The sequence below is a fragment of the Borostomias antarcticus genome (genome assembly GCF_949987555.1).
Source record: "Borostomias antarcticus genome assembly, chromosome: 5".
Taxonomy (NCBI): Eukaryota; Metazoa; Chordata; class Actinopteri; order Stomiiformes; family Stomiidae; genus Borostomias; species Borostomias antarcticus.
Window position 1 is genome coordinate 23,605,660 of NC_140238.1, and position 18,350 is coordinate 23,624,009.

The window sequence follows — 18,350 nt, forward strand, 5'->3', positions numbered from 1 at the left end:
ATGTCTGCTTACAGCTTCGGGCTCGAACCCCTGTCATGCCACGCCTGGAACAAGGACAGGACGCGTAAGTTCAGCTGCTAGTGCAAACCTGTCCACCTGCATTCCCCCCCACCACTCTCTCTCTCTCTCTCTCTCTCTCTCTCTCTCTCTCTCTGTCTCTCTCTCTCTCTCCCTCTCATTCTTTGTGTCACACACACACACGCACACACACACATCATCACTCCCATCTAAATAGCCATTGGCTTGGCATCACATTTCTCTCTTGTTTGTAATTGACCTTGAAGTTGTCTGAAGTTTCAGGAACAGGAATGGTACATCTACAGTGGTTGGACTGTTTGACTGGACTCAAGCACTATGACTTTCTACTGCTTACTGTACAGGAGTACTATACAATAATAGTGAACATAGTTGCTGTATTTTGCCGTTGTGGTTTGTTATGGTAACACTGTGTTGTGTGATGAATAACAATCAGCACATTTCTTTACGTTACTTTTCTAGTGAACCGAGACATTATTGTGATGTTAAAACGTCTCTCCGTTCCACTCCACACAGAGATCGCTGTGAGTCCCAACAACAGTCTGGTCAACATCTATGAGAAGAAGGACAAGGAGTGGGTTAAGATCCACGAGCTGACGGAGCACAGCGGACGGATCACAGGTACCGTGACAGAACCTCCATGCCCACTGGTTTATGAGTGAAGACCACAGAAACTATTGGTGACGAGACACTAAATAGACACTTGATTGGTCCATCATTGTGTGAGTGCTTGACTGTTTTAAAGGTAGAGGAAATTTCTCATGCAAGCTTTTTGGAAACCATTCTATATAATAATGAATAAATATGCTTATTGATTTCACCACCAAGTTGCGCTTAAGTAGTTTTACAAATACAACTCACAACCATCAATATCAATAACATCTTAACTGTGCCACAGAAAGAACATACAGATTAGCTGAGCTTGCAGCTTAAAGTGTTCCTGGAAAAACTGATGCTTACTCACACAGCCATCAGCAACCAACAAAAATCAACAGTGTAAAAATAGGAGACCGTTTGACTGGTCGCATCTCTTCTTCGCAGGCATCGACTGGGCTCCGGAGTCCAACCGGATCGTGACGTGTGCGTCTGACAGAAACGCGTACGTGTGGACCCTGAGGGACGCGGTGTGGAAGCCCACCCTGGTGCTGGTCCGGATCAACCGGGCCGCCACCTGCGTGAAATGGTCTCCTCTGGAGAACAAGTTCGCCCTGGGCAGCGGGGCGCGCCTCATCTCCGTCTGCTACTTTGAGAAGGAGAACGACTGGTGAGAAATGAACTCCTGTCAAACTCCATTCACAAAAGGGGTTAGGGTTAGCTATTTAATTCCATTCACAAAGGGGCTATGTTTAGCTATTAAACTCCATTCACAAATGGGTTAGCTATTAAACTCAATTCACATGGGGCTTAGGGTTATCTATTAAACTCCATTCACAAATGGGTTAGGATGAGTAAGGGTTAGCTATTAAACACTCTTCACAAAGAGGAATAATGCTTCATTTTGATTATGTTATTAAAACGATGATCATAGCACAGGGGGGTGTTTCGGCGAGTATAAATGCAGAAAAACCCGACTCCGTTGGCTGATTTAGCCGTCAAAACCTGTCTCTTTGTCTGACACAGAAGATGATCCATCTGTGGAAGGAGACGCAGTGTCATGTTTTTGAGATCGTACAGTATGTAACCTTTGACCCTTGCCCCCCCCGCCAGGTGGCTCAGCAAGCACATCAAAAAGGCCATCCGCTCCACGGTGCTGAGTCTGGACTGGCACCCCAACAACATCCTGCTGGCAGCCGGCTCTGCAGACTTCCACTGCAGGTCAGAGCGCTTGTATCTGTGTGGAACTGTGTTGTGTACCGTGTGTATCATGTGTGCTGATCCTGCCTCATAGAGACCAGGGTTCGATTTCACTCCAATTATACCCTCTCTGCCTCCCATTTTACATTATATTACATTACAGTCATTTAGCAGACGCTTTTATTCAAAGCGACTTACAATAATCAAATTTAACGTAGGCGGTCAGTGTGCTTCTACTCGCCAGAACTCACGATCAAACCCGTCTCCCATTCGTTCATCAAGTGCACCAAGATGGCGCCGTCTAATGGCGACTCGCTACGAGCTACTCTTGCCATGTTTGTTTTTGTTTGTTGTATGTGATGCACATTGTTGTATGTCATCTCTTTGTTGATTGTAGGATGGGGTGTTTTTTATGTGAAGGCAGAGAGAACCAGAGCACAAGCATTTCATTTCATTCCTAATGCACATAATTGACAATGAAGTTGAGCTCGACTTCTCCCAACGCAGGATCTTCTCGGCCTACATCAAGGACATCGAGGACAAGCCGGGCCCCACCGCCTGGGGCTCCAAGATGCCGTTCGGCGAGCTGCTGCTGGACCACAAGGACTGCGGCGGCTGGGTGCACGGAGTCTCCTTCTCCCCCAGCGGAGACCAGCTGGCCTGCGTGGCCCACAACAGCAGCATCAGCGTGGTGGACGCCAGCCAGGGAAAAGAGTGGGTACATGGGAGAGGGCCATGTTAGATAGATACTTCTATCTATCTATCTATCTATCTATCTATCTATCTATCTATCTATCTATCTATCTATCTATCTATCTATCTATCTATCTATCTATCTATCTATCTATCTATCTATCTATCTATCTATCTATCTATCTATCTATCTATCTATCTATCTATCTATCTATCTATCTATCTATCTATCTATCTATCTATCTATCTATCTATCTATCTAACTGTTTATGTATGGTGGTCAGAGCTCTTGCCAGTTCATGTGTGGCAAAACTCAGACTCTGGCCCAGACGTTAGCTGCCCTCACTCCAAACACTGTGGCGAGACACAGCTAAGGATTACTCTCGCCAGAAAACGTGTGGTTTTAAACCACAACTGTTGTACATTTGAGGAGGGAGGGTAGCAATCTTTTTGTCATGAGCGATGATATTCATCTTGGGAACATGAACATGAACTGACCTTTGCCCCCCTTTGTTGGCAGGGTAACCCAGCTGACCACAGACCGCCTCCCTCTTCTGAGTGTGCTCTATGTGAACCCCACTGAAATTGTTGCCGCGGTGAGTGGCCAATCCCTGTCTTTCTGTTAATTTCTCTCTCTCTCTCTCTCTCTCTCTCTCTCACTTTCTCTCACTCACACACAGACACACACACACACAACTCACTGGAACATGATTTAACAAAGACACTGACTGTCTTGAAGTGCAGACAACAATCTTCTTCTTCGGTCTCTCTCTGTCTGTCTCTGTCTGGCGTCTGAAAGCTTTGTCATGGACTGTTTATCAGATAGATTAGAGTGAGTGCAGAAGGCGAGCCGCAGCTCACCAGAGAGCAGATAAAGTGTACTACTCTGTAGCAGCCAGGTGCCCTGAAGCAGGAAGTCCCCACAGTTAAGAGGTTGGCTGGATTATTAACAGGACTTTATTCCTTCCTCCAAACGGATCAGCGGCTGAGATCCTTCACTATGTTCACCCATCTTTTATGGATCCAACAGCATCCATTAGAACTCAACTGGAAGTTGCAGAGCTTGAGGAGTGCAGGTATCGGTCACTCAGGGTGGGCTACAGGCCAATGATGAGTTACAGTATATACAAAGTAGTTTTAATAGCAACCAAGATTATGGAAACAAAGATGAGCGGCTGTGGCTCAGTGGCAGAGTGGGTTGTCCAGTGATCGTAGGGTCAGCGGTTCAAATCCCGCCTCCTCCGGTCCACATGTCAAAGTGTCCTTGGTCAAGACACTGAACCCCAAATTGCTCCCAATGAGCAGGTTGGCACCTTGCATGACAGCTGTTGCCATTGGTGTGTGAATGTATGTGTGAATGAGAGGTCATTGTAAAGCAATGCGCTTTGGATAAAAGCACTATACTGTATAAGTGCAGTCCATTTACCATTTCCCTGATACATTTAATCAGATTCACTTCTATTCACTTGTTTCTAGCACTCATACAATACAGTACATCCTCAAGACTTCACTGTATGACTAATATGTGTATGAGTAATGATTCATTCCTAATCTCATCCCAGGGTCATGACTGCTGCCCCTACCAGTTCTCCTATCAGGGTGTGGGCAGTCTGGAGTTTGTCAGGAAGCTGGATGTCCCCAAGCAAACATCCAAGGGCAGCATGTCAGCCATGCAGCACTTCCGCAACCTGGACAAGAGAGCCACCGAGGACGACAGCAACGAGCTGGGCACCCTACACCAGAACAGCATCACGTAAGGACCCTAACCCTGACCCTAACCCTGACCCTAACCCTGACCCTGATCCTAACCCTGACCCTGCCCAGAAGGAAGGAAGGAACCGCCCCATAAACCACCTGCTTCCTGAAACTGCTGAGCTAGTGATCTATCTATCTATCTATCTATCTATCTATCTATCTATCTATCTATCTATCTATCTATCTATCTATCTATCTATCTATCTATCTAATCTGATCAGATAATCCTTGTAATCCCCTTGAACAATTAAATTTAATTCTTGCACATCCCCCGTTTCCAATTCTCAACCAACTTCAAAGCCAAGTTTCCTTGTGTCCTGCAGTCAGCTGTGCCTGGTGTCTGGGGACAAGGCCAAGGTGGAGCGGTACAGCAGCGTGGGTCTGGACGGGGCCATGGTGTTGTGGGACTTTAAGGTACGGTAGTGTGGGTCTGGTCTGGACAGTCATGGTGCCGTGTTGACTGCAGAGGGAGTGCTGTACACATGCCACTATGGTGTTGGTTCTGGTAGCACCACCACCAGTATGCTGCATCACTGACGCCATTTTGTTTCTTTCTGCCTGCAGCACTGAGTCAGTGGAGGCCGGAGAAAACCATCAACCAATCGGCGATCATCTTTGTAAAAACCAACTAGTTATTAGCATGTCACTGCAATTTTATTCAGAGAGACAGGTATCTGTAGATATTCATTTTCAGCTGGAAGTCTGCAATTATGCATCATGTAATGTTTCGAACGCAGACTGCACTTTGTGATGGGAAAAATAAAGATGTTACGGGACTTTTTAATACAATCAAAATTAATACATTTTGAATTGTGTGATTGTGTGGCGTTTATTTCGGTGATGGTTTTGGTGTTTTGTTACCTTGTGTTTGTGATAAGCCCCAGAGCTGTGCTCTGTGCCGCTGTGTGTGTGTGTGTGTGTGTGTGTGTGTGTGTGCGTGCGTGCGTGCGTGCGTGCGCGCGCGCGCGTATGTGTGTTCATCCCTGCTTTATTGAATTATCCTCTCCACGCTGCAAATAGTGCAGGTGTTCCTGTGTGAGGTTAGGTAATATAACAATCTTAGCTAGGTTACATTCCTGTGGGCTTCCACTACTACGGCTGAATAAACAGCTGTGAATGAACCATTGAGAGACAGTACATGTTGGCGACCACCGCCCACTCTTTAGGAAAAACCCAGAAACAGCAGCACAACACAAAATAACTACTGCATCAATACGGGGGGCGGACCTTCACCTTCACAGCCAATGAAAACAGATGAATGTTACATTGGCCAATCGAAATCGTGCAGGACTACGACGTTTAGGTTCGTTCAGCGAATCAGGATGGAGTATGTGAGTGACGTTTGGTCGTCAGCTGTTCTTGTTTTGTTGGTAGCCTACTTCTCTCCTCCAGGGCTGTGATCTCCGACCTCCTCTACAAAAACGCATATGAAGCCCCGGTTTTGATTCCGACAGCAGAGGGAACACGCCGAAACCTCCCAGGCTGCGATTTCTTCATTTAATTGCCAAGAGGTCCTACATAATTCATCCCGACTGGATCCGTCGTCCGCCGCTATCGTGCGAAGAGGCGCAGCCGATCCCAGGCCTCCAGTCCGGGGCGGAGCGGGGGGAGGAGGTCGCTGGGAATCGGGATGGAGCCCGGAGAGGGAGCTGACGGCCCAGGCGGGCCGGGCGGACCTGAGCCGGTGCTTGGGCTTGGCTGCGCCTCTTTCAACCAGGACTCCACGTAAGCAAGAGCAATGTCTGTCTGCCTGCCTGCCTGTCTGCCTGCCCATCCGTCCCTCCGTCTGTGTCTGTCTGTCTGTCTGTCTGTCTGTCTGTCTGTCTGTCTGTCTGTCTGTCTGTCTGTCTGCAGGCTTGTCATACAAGATTGCAAGCAAACTTAATGTAGCCTAATTTCATGATCAACATGAGCAAACCTTAGACAACATGGCCTAACATAAAACAACAAAAACATATTTGTATCCTGTTATACTTTTGGAAAGCAACTGGAAAAGGTCCAAAATCGCTGTCGCGGTTGGGAGTAGGATTATTACATCTAAATAATAATAATAATAATAATAATTTGCGTTTAATCCATTTTTTCTTGAATTCCTAAAGATCATTGCATTCATCCTAATTTGTCAAGTAGGCCATCTGAAAGATAAACTCAAGATTTGAGTGCGCCTCTGCTGATAAACCTCCTGCCCAGGGTGATCTACTGATTACATACACATTGATACTACAGTGCTGTGTATAAGCACCAGTTTTCCAGGAAAACTTGAAGCCGGGAGCTCAGCTAATCTGTATGTTCTTTCTGCAGCTCAGATATCCTGCTCACTTGACACAGTTAACCCACACACCAGCACTCACCTGATACATAACACACACACGCACCAGAATTCATCGGACCCAGTATAACTCACACACACCAGAATTCACTTAACACAGTATATAACCCACAGTTAACTCACACACCAGCACTCACCTGATACATAAAACACACACACACACCAGAATTGACCTGACACTCTATAACCCACACACCAGCACTCACCTGACACATATGACACACACACACACACACACACACACACACACACACACACACACACACACACACACACACACCAGAATTCACCTGACACAGTTAACCCATACACCATAATTCACCTGACACAATATAACACACACACTAGAATTCTGTCAGTCTGCAGGCGTTCTGACGTTCTTGCACACCCAGGACGGGACGGTTTTTACGGCTACTGAAAGAATGCAGACCAGTAGTTTGCTGTAGCCTCAATGTAACGTTGTGTAGCCTCAATGTAACGTTGTGTAGCCTCAATGTAACTTCAACATCATTAAAGTTCATTTTCTTTTTCCTGTGCAAGTTTCAATGAACAAAATATGACTGGATTCCAAAAGAAGTGACTTTGCTTAAAATTATGTTCAAAGTCAGAGGCCTTGTGTTGTCGATGAAGAAGAGAGTACATTTTCTCTGTTGCGACCGAACGCAGGTTAGCGCTTGTTTCACCACAAGATTGGACATGAACACACGGTGAAACGGCACTACCCAAAAACCAGATGTGTGTTTTTGAAATGGTGTGATGTGAAGTTTAAACACAGTCTACATAGATAACCATCTTAACAACTGTTTTTGTCAGCCCTGTGGTGTGATTGGATAAGTGCCAAATTGAGTTGACTCCACCTTTGTTAATTTCAGTTGGAGAGGGGAGGGGGTGATATGTTGAAGTTTCGATCAACATTTTCAATTGTTTTTATATCCATCTCAGTGAGCACTCCATCTGGATTGATCATCATTTGTCATAAATGACCCTTGATTGTGTGAGCCTCTCATCTATTTGACATGTTCTCAGTAAACCACCTTAAATCACTTTCTCAACTAGAAAGGTGTATTGTTGTGTGCACAGCGGTCGCCCATAGGCAAATACAGTAGCACGTCATAGAAACGGAAAAAAGAAAACCTGTTATAATTAGAAGTTAGTATTTGAATGAGTGGAGAAGAACTACTTGTTTGTTTGCATAACAAAGTCTCATTTATTTTGCAATCAGTTTCTTTGTCCGCTTGTTTTATCACTAACTGACAGCCACAGGGAATCTCTAGCCACAATAGAGTCCAGTTTGGGTGAGGATAACCACACTTCAGTTGGTCATCTGTGTGCTTTATGTTTGTCTCTCAGGTCATTGGCTGTGGGAACCAAGACGGGATACAAGCTTTTCTCCGTGACCTCTGTGGATAAACTGGACTGCATCCATGAGAGCGGTCAGTATGGCCCCGTGCCAAACCTGTCCCTACACTCTCTCTGTCTACTAGACCCTCTCTTCAAGCCCCGTGGTCCTTCAGAGAAACATTCCAACCCCAGTAGCCCAACAGCTAGTCTCGCATAGCCAGACCACACTTCATTTATACTGTGCCAGAGCTGGTGAAAGGTCTGGCTAATTACCATTCGAGGATAGGGAGGAATTTTTATTTATTTATTTAAACCAATCACAATTGACTTTGGCGGAGTTGTTGCTAAGGTTGCTAGGCTGTTGTTGTTTCATGTAGTCTGGGAGAATCTCCCATCACCACTGATTGGCCGACCACATGAAACAGCGCCACTGATTGGGCAGTAATAAACAAATGACAAGGCATACCAGTGTGCCCAAAACCTACATGCGTTGAGTCAGACTTCCCAACAACCTAACTCTACACCCAGGACTCCTGTTGTCTTCCCATAGTGTGGCCTCGTGCCAAACCCATCACAATATTCTATCCCAATATCTTCATTGACATGGCCTGTGTTCTCCCTAAGGATGGCCTTGTTCCAGGCGTGTCCTATCATCATAGACCCTCTTGTTTCTCTTCCTTTAAATATGTGATATTGCTGATACACCTCTTCTCATAGGGGTCATGAGGGTGTCTGTCAAGGTCACAAGCTTGGTCAGACGGACCAGGTCACTGCCTGGTCTGTCTGAAGTGTGGAGATAGGTTCTAGTTGGATGGAAAACACACTTCATAGTTCTAGCAACTAAGGAATGCCTTACAGGGGAAGACTGCTGAGTCACATGCATGACTCGTTGCTTCTTGTGGTTTCTCCTAGTTCTTGGTCTCTCCGAGTGCTGGTGTCAGTTACAGGTACTTCTAAACAGTGTCCTTCCTTGAGGGGACCAGGGAGAGGCAGGCTTGGCAGGAAGAGATGTTTTGATGACATCAGGGCCATAGGAAGCCGCCCTGCTGTGACACACGGCCTGATGATGTGGCTCCTTGTGCAGCCTGTGTATAATAAAAGCCTTGAGGAAGGATATGATAAGTTAGTGAGCATCAGGGCTTCAAACCGGTTCAAGGAGCGAAAACAAAAAACAGAAACTAACTGTATTTTACTCGGAACAAAAACGGAAACGAAAATATAATAATCTTTAATTGTTCCAGAAACAGAAACATTGGAATCTCTATTACCAGTTAATAACGTTATTTTTTTTCGTTCCGTGTAATATTTCACAAGAGCCATTGTATTATTCATGATATAGCCTGCCACGTAAAGCCTTAGGGCTCTATTTAAGTTAGATATAACCTAGGATACTCTTTCCATTAGAAGAAGAAGGCTTTATTTTTTATCTGTCATACAACTGACACTCCAACACCCACGTGCAATGAGCGACATGAACACACACACACACGCAGTAGGCTGCTGCTGATGCAAAGTTATCTGCGCTTAACCCATCCCTTCGTCCTTCCACCAAGGGCAGCTGGGAGCAGACAGTACATGTGCATGGGACACGCCCGGGGGCCAACCAAGTGCTCCTGTCCGTCTTCGTCAGGGACGGACAGCGTTAGAGATGTGTTCTTCTGCATGGTTTTCGTATTGGGTTCTTTATAGGGGAAATCCATGCGAACATGGGGAGAACATGCAAACTCCACACAGAAAGGCCCGGAGGTACTGCGCCACCGTGCCGCACGTGAGATATTCTGGTTGCTCAAGGACACTTCGGCACACTGCTGGGAGCAGGGATCGAACCGGGGACCTTGCGATTCCCAGCCACCACTCTACCTCCCGAGCTACGTGCCGCTCATTACTTGCAAGCTCCCATGAATCCTATTGCTGGTCACTTAAAATGTGAACTTTTAATGCCTACTGTTATCATGTCTGTAACTATTTTGTAAATACAGTGACAATTGCCTGAGAGTGAATAAACAACAGCTGACTATGAATTACATAACAACTGTAGTTAATTTCTAAGGTCGCCAGGAGAAGAACTGGGTCTCACACACACAGGGCCTACTCAAGAGAAGCCCGTCTAAAGCACAGCGCTGCTGTAGGCCTCAAATCCAGACAAACTCACTATGAGAGTCATTGCACTTCCTCTCACACAAGTCAGTGTGTGGAATGGGCATTTTCAAGTTTGAAGTTAATTCTTTCCCCGAGATCATCATATCCGCCGCATTCCCTAGTGCATTTGTTTCTTTCTTTTGACACACCCTTTATAATAACACACCTTCGCGACTGGATTTGTTTAATGTTTTTTTACGCATGTATTAACGGTATTAACCGTTGTTTTTTTGTACTGGTTCAGGGATGTCATATTTTAACCGTAATGTTAAAATATTGTTTTTGGTCGGAGCGAACCCATTGAAACATAAAAAACGAAATTAAGCCCTGGTCAGTATCGTATGTCCCCTGTAGGGATGCACGATTATGACAAAAGATAATAATTGCGATTATTTGCTTCAAAATGGTAATTGCGAGTAATAATTGTGATTAATATTGAATATATAATATTAATATATAATAACCAAAATGCTCCCAAATCACGGACGTTGATCCCTTTCTTGCTACTAACTCACTGACCTCGTTTTCGCTCATTTTTTCACTACTCACGGCTGCAGGTACTCTTGTGACACTTGTCTTGACCTACTGCTATCTGTCTTCTCAGTGAAATTGCTGCACAGCACACTCAGCGGGAACGCATGTGTTGGTCAGACAGCATAAGCGCCTGTGATTCGTCCGTGTAGTCCTAGCACACTCAATTCTAAGCAAAATTATTAATCACATTAATTGCGGCCTTTTGCGATTAGTTAATTGCGGAGGTCAGAATTGCGATTTCGATTAATTTACGATTAATTGTGCAGCCCTAGTCCCCTGTGACCCCCCCTCCCCACGCCAGTGCTGACGGCGGTGTGTAATGTGTCGTCGCCCCTGCTCTCGTCCCACAGAGACCCCGGACGTGTACATTGTGGAGCGTCTGTTCTCCAGCAGCCTGGTGGTGGTGGTGAGCATGGCCATGCCGCGACGCATGAACGTCTACCACTTCAAGAAGGGAACGGAGATCTGCAACTACAGCTACTCCAACAACATCCTGGCGGTCCGACTCAACAGGCAGGTCAGTGGGGCGAGAACCGGACGTTTCTCAGTGTCGAGAGGTGAGGAGTTTAAAGTCATTATCATCAGTAAAGGGAAAGTTTACCAGAGGTATTTTCCGACAAACGCTACATTATTATTACACAACAGGCATTTTCTATGTGATGGCCATGAAGAATGAAAGAAACCGGTATAGTATAGTGTTGAATTTCACACTATAGGGCTGAAGTACAATAGCCATTGAAGTGAGACACCTCTCAATCTGCCTGCTCCTGAGGCTTGGCCATGCTGCAGGTAACAGCGATATGGCTGGTGTTATGGCTCGCAGCATCTGAACTCTTCAAAAGCTAGACTACTGTGTGCTGCTCACTATGAACCTGTGGTCGGTCGGTCGCCCACAGAGGCTGGTGGTGTGTCTGGAGGAGTCTGTCTACATCCACAACATCAAAGACATGAAGCTGCTCAAGACCCTGCTCAACACGCCGTCCAACCCCTCGGGTAATCACGTGCACACACACACACACACACTCTTGAGTCGACGGTCTGAAAACTCCAGCTACTTCAGTCAACCTTTGGCTACGATAGACTCATATGAATCTCTCCTCAGGTCTCTGTGCTCTCTCCATCAACCATTCCAACTCCTACCTTGCCTACCCTGGCAGCGCTACCATTGGCGAGATTATAGTGTACGATGCCAACAACCTGGTAAGGCTGACAAGGCTATACTATAAAGTAGCCACTGTATACTATACTTGCTAATATCCACAGTACAATACAATACCCTGCAGTATTAAACAACAGGTCCTAACAGAAGTCCTATGCTTCCCCGTCTATCCAGAGTACTGTAACTATGATCCCGGCCCACGACAGCCCTCTGGCAGCTGTCACCTTCAACGCCTCAGGCACCAAACTGGCCAGCGCCTCAGAGAGGGTGAGTGCAAAGAGGAGATTGCCCCCTAGAGGTGTGGGGATTCCGCCGGCCGGAGCAGCGCTCGCTTATATGTTGTTGCGAGACCAGAGTCTCGAGAAAGAGAGAAAGGCTAGTTCGTCAGGCTGTGTCGCTGTAGTGCTCACTCTTTCTCTCTCTCGGTCTCTATTTCTCCATCTCTGTTTCTCTCCCTCCCTCCATTTTTATTTGACTCCCCCCCTCTCCCTCTGCCCTCTCTCCTCTTCCCTCCTCTTTCTCTTCCCTCCCTCTCTCTCTCACCAGGGAACTGTCATCCGAGTGTTCTCCATACCCGAGGGCCTGCGTCTGTTCGAGTTCCGCCGAGGGATGAAGAGGTCAGAGTTCACTCTGTCTGCAGCACGGTAGAAAAAAACAAGTTGCAACGTGACTTGGTGTCAGACTGAGGCGTGTAACCGGGTCTCTGCGGCTGGTCTCCGGGTCACAGGCGTGCCTTTACATACGTCTGGAGTTTTCCACACATCTTATTACTCACTGAAGAGATTGACGGGTCTTTTATGAAGGATGGCTTTGGGCTCTTGTGCAGACTAAGCATTATTTGAATGAATAGATTGAGTTTAAAGAGTTCAGTTGTGGCAACTACTACAGTTGTATGTGACAGAGACTAACAATGGTATGCCGTGTGTGTGTGTGTGTGTGTGTGTGTGTGTGTGTGTGTGTGTGTGTGTGTGTGTGTGTGCGTGTGACTACAGGTACGTCAACATAAGCTCGCTGTCCTTCAGTGCTGATGCCCAGTTCCTCTGCGCTTCCAGTAACACAGAGACTGTGCACATCTTTAAACTGGAGCAGCATGGACCAAGGTACACACACACACACACACACACACACATACCAAAACATTGTTAGTTTCTGTCACATACAACTGTAGCAGTTGCCACAACTGAACTCTTCACAACCAATAAACATACACACACACAAACACACACTCTTCCCCTGTGTGTGTGCAGTGGCGAGGAGGAAGCGCCCACCTGGTCTGCGTACGTGGGGAAGATGTTCTCTGCGGCCAGCAGCTACCTGCCGGCCCAGGTGTCCGGCATGATGAGCCAGGACCGCGCCTTCGCCACCGTGCGCCTCCTGGTGTCAGGACAGAGGAACGTCTGCTCCCTGGCCACGTGAGTCCCAATTCTCTTACCTGCCTGCCCCCTAGTGGTCACTTGTTTACTTCCTCAGATTTGAGAGAAAACCAAGGTTGTAAATGAAAATAGCATCGGGTTGGGTGTGTGGGATGGACGCAGGGTGTGAGATATGAGCCGTGTCTGTGTCCCTACCTCAGGATCCAGAAGCTTCCGCGGCTGCTGGTGGCATCGGCCGACGGCCAGCTCTGCATCTACAACGTGGACCCGCAGGACGGCGGAGAGTGTGTGCTGGCCCAGAAACACAGGTGTGCCCCTGATCTCACACACACACCGCAACGCAGGGGCCCAGAAACTAGAGTTCAACCGATTAATCGTCGCAGATAGGACATTTTTAAAACTAGCGTTATCGGCTGAACTGGGCTCCGATAGTGTCCGATGCCCATTGTAAATAGGCCATATTCAAACAATGTTGGCCTAATCTACCAAATCACACTTAAGGATCTTCCGTTCCATTTTTTTGCCATTAGCTATATGGAATTAGTTGACAAGGATCTGAACCACAGCCACCCATCAACTGGCGAAAAGGAGTAGGCTACTACATTTGAACTTTATTGAAGACATAAATAAATAAAAGTGTGGGGGGGGGTTAACAAAATTTCCTGGATATAGCCTTCTACTCTTGGGTGTGAGGAAGACATTCTTAAAGATTCTCCTCAGCGAAAAACAATCATTCATAGAGAAAATGAATAGTGAAGGAAATATGTTATGCACTGTTGGACATGTATGCCAAACGGGTGACAGAGTGCAGGTGTGTGCACGTAGTAGAGGCTTAAACGGGAAGAAATGACATGACATAGACGTAGGCATGATGCCTCTGAGTTTTCATTGATCTTTGCTTTTTAGCCTAAATAAACCAGATTTATTTATTTAGGTATTTATTTGACTGTGGCCTTTTTTCTCCTTTTTTTTGTTGCTATCGGCCGATTAATCGGCCGTCTGCTTTTTCCTGCTCCAAACTATCATTATTATATCAGCCTTTAAAAATCCACTATGGGTCGACCTCTACCAGAGACACTGGTGAGCAGCTCACCCACACCGCAGGGCGGGGGGGCCAGAAACCCGTGAGCACCTCCATTACCTCTAATCAAACAAGCGCTTTTACGTCTGCCTCACTTCGCCTCTTCCCTCTCGCAGGCTGTTTGGCGTCGACGAGGAGAGGGCGGATTCTGAGGGGTCAGAGGTCGCAGCGCCTGCACAGGCCTATCCGTCCTACGCTGCCACCGTCGCCATACCAACCACCGGGCCAGTCACTGCAACGCTCACAGGTATAATACTTGCACTTGTGTTAATGTGTCTGTGTGTGTGTTCGGAATGCTGATATAGCAACTGTAGGTTGTAGTTTTTGGGGAGATTAGTACGTTCAGAAGAAAAGAAAAGAAAACACATTTGTGTTCCCAGCTGCATGGAACAGCTCTGAGGGATGACCTCTGCTATGGGTCACATCCACAGAGCGTTGTTTGTGACGGTCTCCTCCTCCCTCCTGCCTCTCCCAGGTTACTCTGAGGACGGTGGAGCCAAGAAAGGAGAGTTGATCCCGGAGCACGAGTTCGCCGCTGGGCCTGTCTGTCTGGACGACGAGAACGAGTTTCCTCCTGTAAGCATCCAGAAGCACTAACTCTGCTAGCTAGCTCACCTGGGTGCTCTAACTCTGCTAGCTCGCCTGGGTGTTTGTACTTTTCTGCAGAGTGAGAAGGCAACAACAGAAACGCATAAAGAGACATCAGGGCTGCCAGCTAACCTGGTCTCATGACAAATGCTAACCTAGCCATAGTCTATTAGTTGAGAATTTTGATCCCTTCAGTTGGATTCAACTGAATCATGATGATGCTCTTGGGCTATGACTGTGTAAGCATCTACCTGCCCACTGGGTCAAGCTAAACAACAGCAGTCCACAAGATTTGATGTTGAAAAAATGTCTTAATTCTCTCAAAGGTACAGTAGCAACACAGCATTCAAGGGCTAAGTTGCTCAAGCTCTGAACTACTGCTGGCCAGGTCCCTAATCATAATGGCCACCAGTATCCATGCCCTTCCCCTCAGAGCAGCACCAGACCCTCCACCGACTCCTCCACAGTACTGGGACTTGTAGAAAGGTTAGATTTGAATGCTGATTTTTGTCACAGGGTGTTTCACTCTGTGAATGCTGATATTTACTTTAATTCCTCTGGAATTAATACGTTATCGCTCATACAATTTTATACATGATACTTTCTTCAGAACACTGTCATCATTTTGGTGAAGCATGAAGTCAGTGTTTTGAAGTTCAACTATAGTGAAAGACTTTCGAGAGAAAATTAATTTGTATCATATGTCGTTTTCTTGTTCTTGAGGGGTGGCGAAAAGCAGCACTCTGCTGGTCATGTGACCTAGAATTTACTTCTAATTAGGGTTGCAAAATTTGGAAATATTCCCATGGGAATGAAAGGGAATAAACTGGAAAACCATAAGTTTATTCCTGTTAAGTTCTATTAATTCCCTTTGAGAATTTGGGGAGGTTTGTGAATATTCCTAGAATTTTGCAACCCCACTTCCAATGCCCAAACAAATGGGCATGGGCATATTTATGCTATATGAAGCTCGACAAGGCTGTAGAGTTGTGTGCCTAGCTCAGGTCAACCGTGACGAACAAGCAGCATTGCCTTTAAACGGCCAGTGTTATTCCCATTCTCCAGTCCTATCTCTGAGGTGATGTACAGTATGTTGACCATAAGCTCATATCTAGAATCAGATCCTACCCCAGCTCTGATATGAATGTTTAGAAGATGACAGATCTCAGATTTACACGCAAACACGTGTTGTTTTCCGCTATTGCTTCACATGGGCCCGTTATGTCCCGTTAGACGTTTCTGACCACAGTTCCTAATCTCTGAGGAGGGGCTGCTACTAGAGAGGCAGCACTAGTCAGCTGAAAGTACAGTTACTGTTCTGGTGTTTTGCCCCAGAGTGCATCACTGTGTAAAACATCCAATCTGTAAGTGCATATCTGTCTTGTCTGCCCAGTGTCTGGTCTCACAAGACATCCTCCAGTTGTCTTTGGGAAATTCCTGGTTTGGTTTATAACAACAGACGTTGGAGGAGTGCTTTTGCAATTACACTTGAGTTGTAACAGGAAAAGAGGGGGTGGTGGAAATAAAGTGGTTCTGTTTGTAACACGCTCCTAAGAATAATCATTGATGAAGGTTTGTTCTGGTGTTTTGGTAGATAAATTGGTGTCGCGACGGAACTCGAGGTGGCCAGGGGAGGCGTCCATGATTGGGTAGAAGGACAGGCGGACTGACAGACAGACAGGTGGACAGGAAGGTGTGGAGCAGCAGGTGATGGCTACACCTGTGTACACACACGCGCACACACACACACACACACACACACATACATCTGGAACAAAAGGTTCAGCAGTGCATGAGCCAGGACAAAAAAAATCAGGGTGCTAAGTTATTTCTTCATTTAGTAAGAGGAAACTCGTACAGTAGATGCTAATACTAACGATGAGCATGTTCAAGGATAAGATGTCTCCTCCTAATGTCAAATGGGCCATGATGATGGGGTATTTGTTACAAGAAACTGTCTGAGCGTGGTTTCATATGAGTGTATGAGGTGCATGCCTGAATAGAAATATAACCACATTTTGTTTTTCATATTTACTTGAGATATTTTATTAAGTTGTACAGTACCATGATATAACATCATAAATTTTATTATGCTCATTGTTAACATTATGGTATTAACCGTAAAATAAGGAACTTTTTTTAAACAGTTTTTACTATGTTTCTTTTTTAATCTGTGTATTTTGCTGTAATGACATATTAAATGTTTACAGTACTGTTTACTGTACATGTACGTCTCCTGGGTATGATGCAGAAGGTCCTTTGTTTGTTTGTATGTATGTATGTGCCTATGATATTGTAAGAGTGCAAAGTATTTTGGGGATTGCACAAGACCAAAAAAGGCAAATGAAACAAAGAAATAAATAAGTAGATTTAGGTAGAAATGGAATTATGCAAAACACAATTTGTCATGAGTTTTTGTGTAACATGGTTGGACGGATGGATGGATGGACAGGTGGATGGATAACAACTGACAACTGAGAAAACCAACTGCTCTCTGTCGATTGTGCAACAGCTGGTTGGGGTTATTGATATTGCATGGGGAAAGTTTGAAAGTTCAGCAGTTACCAATCATCGATGGGAGCATTGCCACCACTCTTTCATTACTCAATCTCAGTCCTCGGTCAGTGCACTCAGTGACAAGATTACACTAAACCTTAATGTGCTCTTATAGGCTGCAGAGAACATGTTGAGGTCTGAACTCTATCTGACCTGTCTGCCGTCATCCTTGATTATCATGATGACGTGACACTCAGAACAACCCTGTCACCAAGGTGGCTATCTTCAGCAGGCTGTTCTCTCATCAACACCATCGCAGGCTACTCTGAAAGTGTAGTTAACTGTTTACACCGGTATTCCATGATCTGTTTATTAGGCATGTATATGGTTCACACATACTAGGGATTTGACTAGGGTTAAGGCATACGCTGTTGCAGACGACATAGGACAGGGTGCAGGACAGGACAGTGCAAAGACATGACAGTGCAAAACAGTACAAAGAAGTAAGAAAGTGCAAACAAAATACAGTCATGGGGGAACACAAGCCTTGTTAATGAGTCTGATGGCTCTGGGAAATAAGCTGTTTTTGTGGCGTGTGGACCTGCAGTCTCCTGCCAGAGGGGACATGGCTACATGGTAAAAAAAAAATAATATATATATTAAGAAGTAGGCCTACTGTACTACTGGAAACATTACAGTTTTTAACCTTAGATCTTAGATTAACTTCCACCAATAGTGTGTCTGCCCTGAGACTGGGAGGTTGTGAGTTCGATACCCGGCCGAGTCATACCAAAGACTATAAAAATGGTACCCAATGCATCCTTGCTTGGCACTCAGCATCAAGGGTTGGATTGGGGGTAAGTCCCTGCGACATACCAGCGTCATGTCCAGGGGGTGTACTTGTACATCAAGCTGCCTCACGCTACAGAAACAGGAGATAGACTCCTGCCCTATGGGCCACTAGGCCCGAGAAACATTGGTTCTCTCAAGGTTCCACCAAGCTACAGCCCACTAGTTGAACTAAATGTAGTG

The 18,350-nt window shown here is 45.9% G+C and overlaps 2 protein-coding genes across 2 annotated transcripts; both read left to right on the forward strand.

Moving 5' to 3' along the window:
• On the forward strand, positions 1-4,903 carry LOC311309476 (actin-related protein 2/3 complex subunit 1A-A; the record flags this gene model as incomplete). Its single annotated transcript, XM_084438781.1, has 9 exons — positions 1-64; positions 553-657; positions 1,078-1,300; positions 1,744-1,851; positions 2,338-2,544; positions 3,044-3,119; positions 4,086-4,276; positions 4,602-4,692; positions 4,843-4,903. The coding sequence occupies 9 exons, from the start codon at positions 1-3 to the stop codon at positions 4,846-4,848; spliced, it is 1,071 nt and encodes a 356-aa protein (XP_084294907.1). The 3' UTR covers positions 4,849-4,903.
• An 872-nt stretch (positions 4,904-5,775) lies between these two features.
• wipi1 (WD repeat domain, phosphoinositide interacting 1) lies at positions 5,776-16,939 on the forward strand. The gene is made up of 13 exons (XM_084437662.1): positions 5,776-6,003; positions 7,958-8,040; positions 10,972-11,138; positions 11,518-11,614; positions 11,724-11,821; positions 11,955-12,047; positions 12,327-12,397; positions 12,773-12,880; positions 13,028-13,192; positions 13,354-13,461; positions 14,351-14,481; positions 14,710-14,810; positions 16,417-16,939. Exons 1-13 carry the CDS (start codon positions 5,909-5,911, stop codon positions 16,465-16,467), a joined length of 1,368 nt encoding a protein of 455 aa, XP_084293788.1. The 5' UTR covers positions 5,776-5,908; the 3' UTR covers positions 16,468-16,939.
• Positions 16,940-18,350: the final 1,411 nt, after the last annotated feature.